Source organism: Physella acuta, unplaced genomic scaffold, assembly GCF_028476545.2.
Source record: "Physella acuta isolate Inbredline_101_S28 unplaced genomic scaffold, ASM2847654v3 ptg002241l, whole genome shotgun sequence".
In the NCBI taxonomy this organism is placed as follows: domain Eukaryota; kingdom Metazoa; phylum Mollusca; class Gastropoda; family Physidae; genus Physella; species Physella acuta.
This window is the reverse complement of record NW_026733740.1, coordinates 29157-38347: the sequence shown is the minus strand read 5'-3', so window position 1 is coordinate 38347 and position 9191 is coordinate 29157. Positions and strand designations below refer to the sequence as shown.

Sequence of the window (9191 nt, the reverse complement as noted above, 5' to 3'; positions counted from 1 at the left end):
GTACAGTCACTACCCTGGTTGCAGTGAACATAGAGGGCAGCAGATAGAGGTTGACGATGACCTCAACTTACTCGGGATCCAACAGAGGACAAAGAGGCTGAAAACGTTGACTGCCATAGGTAAACTCTGATTCTCCCGTGAGCATGGGACGGAGTGGTCTAGCGGTAGAGAGCTGGACTACTTACCCATAAATCTCGAGTTCGAATCCGGGTTCAAGTCAGTAGACCGTCCCTGAGGCGGCTGGGCATAGTGCTGACCACACTATAGGTCATATACCGATGTCACAGAAACAAGTGAACTCTACTTCACTTGCCCCATAGACCGTCAGGTTTGAAAGGGAAACTTACTTTTTTACTCCCTTGAGCAGCCATTAGAGCTGAAGTCAACATTGTACCTCCATTAAATTTGCATCTAATTAATAATTAGTTGAATAGTTTAAACATGAAAAAATCTATTTAAAAAACTGACCCTTCATAACTTCATCACAGAAAGAATAAAACAAGTATTTTTTTAAAAAAAGTTTTAATTTAAAAATAAAGACTTTTAATTCAATAAAATACTAATTAAATAGCTATGATAGTAATCGTGAAATTGCAAGTCATGCATACATTAAATATCAGACAAGAAAAGACAATCCACAATGCAACAAACTGGACACAACTTTCAGAGCAAACACCAAGACTCAAAAGAATATCTCCTCTGCTAATGATCTTTTAATTAATTCAGTATTGCCCAACACCTAAACTCAACACTAAGAAATAAAAAAAAATTTGAAAATTGATGAAAAGTTCAAGAAAAATTACCTCCCTTCTTTAAACTATATTGGCCATTAGAGGGTTAAAATTGTAATTTATTTAAAATATGAAATCAATTTCAAGAGATATAATCCATGGTGTATAATGAGTTAATGCATTGCCTTTCAAACAAGAGACAAGAGGCTTTAATACTGGATTTAATGTAGGGGAAAAAACTCAGTCAACATTTTTATTGAGTGTTATGCATTTCATTAAAACAAGCTTATGGTGATATTAATTAAATAATACAACATAATCCATGATTACATGTGAACATAATAAAAGTTAAGATCTGATTTTTTTCATATTTTTCTCTTAATTATAAAGAATTATTCAACAAACAATTCCCGTATAGAAAACAATGTAATTCAAACTTTATGTCCTTTTTGTAATCACAAACACAATCGCCAAAAAAAAGAACTATTAACAAGTAAAAAAACTTTTAAAATATCTACTCATAAGTTTACAGGCAGTTTGATAATTTAAAATTCATCAAAATAAGCATTTTAAACAGATAACAATTTCAAATAGTTTAGCAAAAATAAATTATTTCATCTAATTTGTTATTACACTAGAATTTTTTTAAAACTGTTACTCTATATAACATTCAAAAGTAAATATCTGATAAGTTTTTAAATAAAAAGATAAGAAACAAAATATGTCACTACTTCAACTTTTTAGAATTCTTGTCAGCAGTATTTGTTTTGTAGGAATGTAACTTTGTAATTTTTATGCAGACAAATTGGCCAGCTCTTGAATGTAGGCTCCAAACATTTTGATCTGAAAACCACATTACACATGACATAAATTTTCATTTTAAAAATTAGATATTTTTCATAATGAGCATTTAAAGTGCACCATCTAAAATTTAAATTCAAATGCAGGTTGCCATTTCTATAGCATTTTCTGAGTATTAAACATAGACTGGTGACATTTATTATCTAGCAGAAATCATTTTGTCAGAATGGTTAATTCTTGTAAATATTTAGCATAAGATTTTGATTTACTAATTGCAAAAACGTATGATCAATTTGTTGTTTTCTTTTATATTGAACCATCACAAATATAAATTGTTTAAGTCAAGAGGTGGTGTAAAAATAAAAAAAAAATTTGAAAATCATCTACAATACAAAAATAAAAATAAATTAAGCCTAACAGTATTAAAATGTTATTCTTTCTGGTTCTTTCACAATTAAAACAGAACTTTAAATTTCCAGGGTGACTCACCCCTTGGATGTAGTTGGTCCTGTTAAGTTTTTCATTCTGTGAGTGGGCGCCATCATCACTGGAACCCATGGGTAGGAGCAGCACATTTTTACCTGTGGCTTCTTGGAAGGTCAGGGTCACGGGAATGCTACCACCTTCGCGGGTGAGATCAGGCTCCACACCATACACTGAGAGAGGCAGAAGACTCAACTATTTAAAAACTGTCTATCAGAATGTGGGTTAAGCTCTTAATAAAGTTTAAAAATCAGGAATTGAATTTCTGTTGCATGCAAAAACAATTATTCAAACTTAGATTAGTATACATGTTTTCAAATAGGTTATTTTTTATATATATATTTTGTTTTATTGTACAGAACTTACAAATGAAAATGGGAATAAAACTATTTAAAATTTAGTGTTGTGCCATAGCAAAATTTTAAAATAGCTTACCAGTTTTAATGGCTTTCCTGGCTGCGACATAATTGGGGTCATTGACATCACTCACCCATGGTTTTCCACCATGCTCCATGGCAACTCTAAAAAATAGGAATTCACTCATTATTACATTACTAAAGTGTAAGTACGTTTATAATAATCAGCTTTAAAATGCATTGAAAATATAATATAAATCAAACTTGCTGTCTTTAGTAAAAGACAGCATGTTCGATTTATTTTATATTTTCGTGAGTTACGCCCAGCCTAGTGTCATGGTTAAGAAAAAATACTACACGTTATTTAATAAAGAAATTAAGTTACAACATTTTATTGATATTTAATACATATAGGCCTACTGTATTTGAGAAAAATATTAATTTAAATTAGATTTTTAGAGAAAACATAGAAATTTATTTTAAAACAACACAGCAAACTTACTTAACTTGGTTAGGGCTGCCCCGGTTTTTGTGGACTTGTTCAATGTGAGTCCTGACCAGTTGCTCAATTTGATCTGGTTTCTGATGAGGTACGATGCGAATAGAGAATTTGCCGATAACTTTGCGAGGAATCACTGTTTTGCATCCAGCCCCACTGAAGGCACCTTCAATACCTGTTGAAATATATAAACAAAACATTTTCCTCATTTTTTTATGTTTTGAAATGGTTTCCCATACAGATGTTATAAGCTGCAGATTTGTTTAAGTAAAAGTTCCATTTTTGAACTTGATGTGAAGTAGAGTTCACCTGTTTCTGTGACCTCAGCTCAAGAAGCAACAGTGTGGTCAGCACTATACCCAGTCGCCTTTACTTGAACCGGAATTTGAACTCGAGACATTCAGATTAGCAGCTTAATGATCAACCTCTATGCCACTCTAGCTTTGTTTATTCAATACAAAATTGTGACAAAGGAGTTAGGTATCTATCTCAAAACTTACTTTGAGCAGTACACATTTTTACAGGCAACACAAAACTACAGTTAGCTACTGACCATGAAGAGATAGAGATGGATTCCTCCATCTTGCCATCAGCACCTCATGTTTCTCAGATTTTATTAGCTTTTTAGCCCCAATATCTGCTCTGTAATCTTCCTATTGAAATTTTAAACAAACATATATTTAATTAAACACAGTTTAGTTTTAAAAAAAACAGTGGTACCTCGAAATATGAGTTTTATTCATTCCATAACATTGCTCATATCTCAAAGCAGTTTTCTCCATTTTAATTAATTAATATGTCATTAATTCGTTCCAGCCCCCATTTCGCCACCCACTTGTTATCAAAGATAGGTTTTTTTTAGTAAAAAAGTGTTTTAAGATGACAAAGTTTGTTGTATTAACATAATATAGGATAATTCAAAGAAATAAATTATTTTTTTTTAAAAGTGTATTCACCTTGAAAATAAGCCAGATAGGCGTAGGAGCATAACTTTGTTAACTTACTCATTGTGAATGCTAATCTCATTCTGTCACTTTAATTTCCCTTACTCGTTACACTCTTAACGCTTCATTTGATCCCTAAACTAAACGTAACTTAAACTTCTCCGAACATAATTGAAGCTAAATGTTACTATATAATGTTCAGTTACTTTTGCTTTATTTTCATAACTATTTTTCTCTTTACTGGTCTTTGTTCTTTAGCCAAGCTTTCTTCACATTTCCACGCAGACCGTTAAAATAAACATGTCCAAGATTTATTTTTTCCACCCTTTTTCCACCCTTTCAGAATGTTTGGAAATGAGTTAGGTATCTGGCTTCAATGCAAAATCCGTTGCAAATTTTTCAAGGTGTTATTTTTCCATGAACTGTTAAAACCACTATTTCTGTTACTCGGATCTCAAATTGTTCACGTATATCATAGGAAATTTTAGCTTGTTCGACAGCTCATATTTCAAAATCTCGTATGTCAAGTTACCAGCTGTATTAAGAAAAAAAATAACTTGAAAAAAAAAACATTTTCTTCAGTCGTGCAAAGAGAGGTAACGCTAAAAATGTAATATTTTAATCACGTATATATTACCTCCCCTTTTGGCAGTTTTAAAAGAATAATTTTAAAGTAAAAAAAAGTTAGCTGCAAAAGGATAAGGAGCGTGGTGAAAGGTTAATAATTACATGATCAAAATCAATTGGACCATAAGTTTTAAGTTCTTCTTCAGTCAATTTCTCAACATCATCATAAATGTTAGGGATGAGGATCTTGTGGTCCACGTCAGTCAAGGAAGACATCAGAGCAACAAGATCATTCATGGCTTCGTATCTAGGAGAGGAGATGAGAAACAGGATTATAGAGTTTACTACAAAAAGTAAATAAAAGACAAATTAAACAGAACATTTTAAACATAAAACTTATAACATTGGATTTTGGCATCAATATAGGAATTTTTTTTAAGAAGCAAGGGAAACTACTTACACTGTGCCACCAAATATTCCAGAATGCAAATCTTTGGATGCACATTCAACTTCTATAAAGAAGTAACAGATACCTCTGCAAAAGAAATTTTTTTAAATATAATATTATGTATTACATTAAAAAGCAATTTTCATTAAAAAGTTCAAATTAAAAAACTATTGGAAATTAAATAACATTTAAAAAGCTGGGCATATACATTTTAAGTAGCTAAAAACATAAAGAAAAAATTTCAATGTTACATCTTATCTGACAAAAAAATGTAAGACTATTCCAAAAAATGTATCCATAAATTCCTACCTCAAACCATATGTTATGCAAGGCTTCTTCTTTCCTAGCCAGTAGTTATCAGATATGCAAACATAATCCACATTCTAAAAATTAAAATTTACAACACAGATGAAAAACATTACTGATAACAGACATTAAAAATTTAACAAAAGACTTTTAAAAAATTATACAAAAATATAAATTAATAACTTTGCCGTTCATGTTTACTCAATAAAGATGAAAAAGAAATAATTAATAATTTAGACAGAAAACAATTATTTATAAAAAAGTTGAAACCTGGAGAAAACTGTCTTTTTCTTTGAAAATTAGATCATCCAAACCTTCTGATCCTGATTCTTCCATCCCTTCTAAGACAAACTGAAACAAACAAAACACTATGCATCATGAGTCATTTAAAACAAATAAACTCTACTTCATCTGCCACATGTATCTTGGGCACAAAAGTGAAAAGATGATAATTATGAAAGTACTTATCTCTACCTTTTATTATTTACCGGTATTTATAATCAAGTAGCCTTTCTTCAGCAAAAAATAAAGGTCCAATTTTTCAATTTAAAAAAGTAAAAGTTACCTTAAAATTGACTGGTATGTCCATTTTAAGTTCCTGCATTGCTTCAATAACATTTAGCCAGCCAATAACTGGACCCTGTTAAAAAAAGGATAACAATTATTGATACAATCAAATCAATTTCTCTAAAGTTTCTTTTTTTTAAACTCCTAAACATGCCAATAATTAGTTTAGACCAGAGGCATAGCGGGGGAGGTCGACTTTAGGGAGCACCAAAATGGGTTGGAAAATAAAAATTAAAAGCTGATTTTAGCTGCAGTTTTGCATGTTAAATATAAAAAATATATGGGGGGGGGGGGGATATAACCAAATTGAAAGTTTGTACCCAGGCGCCAGGAAGGGTCGCTACGCCTCTGGTTTAGATCCCTAGTGCAATACACATATTGGTTACAAGAATTAATTAATTACACAATTTTTTAAAAATACATATTTTCAAAATACTAAGAAAATAAGAAAATTATTGGTAATAAATCAAATTACTTTGTCATCTGTTGATCCTCTGCCGTACAATTTCCCGTCTTTTTCTGTAAGGACAAATGGATCCGTATCCCAGCCATCAGACTAAAAATAAATGATTTAACAATTAGCCATGATTTTCCTAGCATCTTTAATTTCTTGACTAAAGTAGGAAAAATTTTATTTCTGTTAAAAGTGATGGATGTGAAAATGTTTATGTAATCATAAACAGCACCTGTCACAATGCCATTTTTAATGTGACAAGAGATGTCTAGTGGCATTAATTAATTTTAATGTTTATTTGGGTGGGGGTGGGGTTGGAAAGGAACAAAATCAGACTCTGCAGTCTAGCTTCTAGTGATGAAGTGGGTTGGAGGTTAATCAGACTAAAACTTGTAATGTAACAAACTAAAGTTATTTACCATCTCTGCTGGTTGAACATCCAAGTGCCCATATACCAAAAGCGTCTTTTTCTTTTCATCTGTACCCAAGGTTCCTAGAAGAACTGGAGGAAGTTCAATGGAACTCCCATCAGGCAACTTTTGTTGTCCCAATGCAGCATACTCTACTTTACCACCCAGCTTTGTGATATGCTGTTCAAAATCAAACAATAATTAGCAATGATCAAAATTATATGATGAGCTTAGGTTTTTTTAATTAGTTGATACTTACTTCTCCCGCCCATTCCACCATGCGTTTAATTTCTGGGCGTTTTTCTGGCCATGCAGAAACACTTTGAATAGCAACAGCCTCAGCTAGTCGATCAACATATTTTCTTTCCTGGGAGTCAATATGCCTGTATGATACAGAATTCAATTAAAACTAAAATTATGCACTTTTACTATTGTAAAAGGGGTCAACGTGGTCGAGTCGGTAAAGCTCATGGTTGCTAAACCGAAAAGTCCCGAGTTCGAACCCTCGGGCAGATGAGGCTCGTTAGCTGGGGACAGCCACTCTTCTAGGAGAGACAACTCCAAAATTAAACAACTGCTGCCTTGTAGTTTGTTCTTGGTTGGACAAAGGCTATGGAAGCAAATCCAAAAAGAAAAGCAGGCTGAAATTGGAGTCAATGGCCTCAATGGCGCATAACCAGTTGACACGTAACGCTTAATTGTGTTGGAGGCGTGGTCGAGTCGGCAAAAAGCTCATGGTTGATACATTCGAACAAAGTCTCGAGTTCAAACCCACTGGCAGATAAATCTCGATCCCCTTCAACACTAATAATTAAGAACGAAGAAGAAGACGATTGTATCCAAAGAAACAAATCTAGGTTCTTTTTTTTATTGATTTTAAAAGCTTGTTCTTATAAAGATTTTACATAGATTAGGCCTACTTTTTGTTGTTTACTTTCTACTTTTAGGTCTACTTATTATTTAACCATTTTAAGTAGGCTTATAAAATTAGTTGTATCTAGAATCTAGATCTACTTCTATTTGTACTAGGTCTACATGCAAGTCTAAAATTATTGAAATTAATAATAATAAAAAAGGCTCACTCCAAACTCTATAACTCATAACTTTATCTAGATCTATAGTATTATAGATTCTAGTACTATTAGATAGGGTTACTAAAGCTAAACTATACTTTATTACTTACTACTCTATACTAGTCTATACTATAGGCTACTAGTCTATTCTATACATATAGAATCTAGGCCTAATTACTAATTAATAGTAAGTAGGCCTATACTAGATCAAGATTCTAGATCTAAAACTTCAAACTAAAATATTAAAATTTAACCTAACTGCCTAAATTTATAAAATACTTTTTTTTTTAGTTTTTGGACTTACTCAAAAAGTTTTTCCATGTTTGTTAAATGTTAATAAATTGCTATGTCTAGACTCTAGACTAGATCTAAAATCTAAATTCTATTGTATAGCAGCTAAACAGTAAACAGCTAGACGAAAAGTGTTGAATCCAGTTACAGATGTTATTGGTAAAGAATAAATTAAAGACTAATCCCGAGTCTTGTAATGAAGTCTAAAGAGACAGCTTAAACCGGTGTTCAATGTACAGTTAAGTACACAGTAAATAAGAAGGCGTAACCAGCATGTGACTTGTTTATAACCACTGAAAAATAAATGACCCAAATATTATTTTTAGCATGCGTGTGCAAAATTTTCCTGGAAAGAATAACTCTTTTAGAATTAGATTCGCAATTTCGATGAATGTATTTTATGCTCAACATTAGAATTTCTGTATTTGTAGTTGTTTGGTAAGAGCGTGTTTTCCTGAAAAACAAAAATTCTATTTTAATTAGCGACGCAGAAAAAAAGGGAAATTCGTCCTGTTATAAATCTAGTATGCCCAGTAGCGTAGCGAGGGGGGGGGACATATGTCCCCGGGCGCCGACCTTAGGGGGGCGCCAAAATGGGTTTGAAAAATAAATTGAAAGGTTGAGGGGGGTGCAAATCGAAAGTTTGAGGGGGGAGGGGGTGCAAATCGAAATCTGGAGGGGGTGCAAATCGAAAAGTTTGTCCCCGGGCGCCGGGAAGGGTCGCTACGCCTCTGAGTATGCCTATACTTAAATACTAGATCTATAGTCTGCGCCTATGGCCTATAGTAAACATTAAATAATTTAGCCCCAAGCTATGCTGAGAAAACCGCAGGCAGAAGCGTATCAGAAAAAGAAGCCAATGTACAAATACCACTGAGGGTTCGTGCATATGATATTGACATAAGCCTATAAACTACAAATATAGGCCTACTTTGTAGTGTCACATGGCAGGCGTCCTGGGAACAACGTGTCACCATCCTAAAGGTGACACTAGAGCAACTAGTTAGATTTGCTTTAATGAGAAAAATACTTGTTCAAGTTATCCTATAACATCTTAGAATACATTAGAATCTTAGAATTTTCTATGATTTTTAATTTATTATATAAGCACAGGAGGGCGACATCGCCGGAAATAAAATAACTTCACCCTGCTTATTCTTATACTATAGCTTTTAACGGTGTTTCTCTCAGGCATATCACCCCTCCCCCCCCCCCCCCCCCCCACCCCCTACTCGAACAAAAAAAGAATGTGCAAAGAATA

At 32.8% G+C, this 9191-nt stretch overlaps 1 protein-coding gene across 1 annotated transcript; it reads right to left on the bottom strand.

The window, feature by feature from the left end:
* Window positions 1–516: 516 nt before the first annotated feature.
* Window positions 517–8228, bottom strand: LOC131932639 (cytosolic non-specific dipeptidase). The gene is made up of 14 exons (XM_059289578.1): window positions 7944–8228; window positions 6826–6949; window positions 6576–6746; window positions 6178–6258; window positions 5701–5775; window positions 5406–5486; window positions 5139–5212; window positions 4842–4916; window positions 4544–4688; window positions 3424–3523; window positions 2874–3045; window positions 2451–2536; window positions 2022–2188; window positions 517–1574 (listed from the first exon to the last, which is right to left on the bottom strand). Exons 1-14 carry the CDS (start codon window positions 7958–7960, stop codon window positions 1524–1526), a joined length of 1419 nt encoding a protein of 472 aa, XP_059145561.1. The 5' UTR covers window positions 7961–8228; the 3' UTR covers window positions 517–1523.
* Between the last annotated feature and the right edge of the window lie 963 nt (window positions 8229–9191).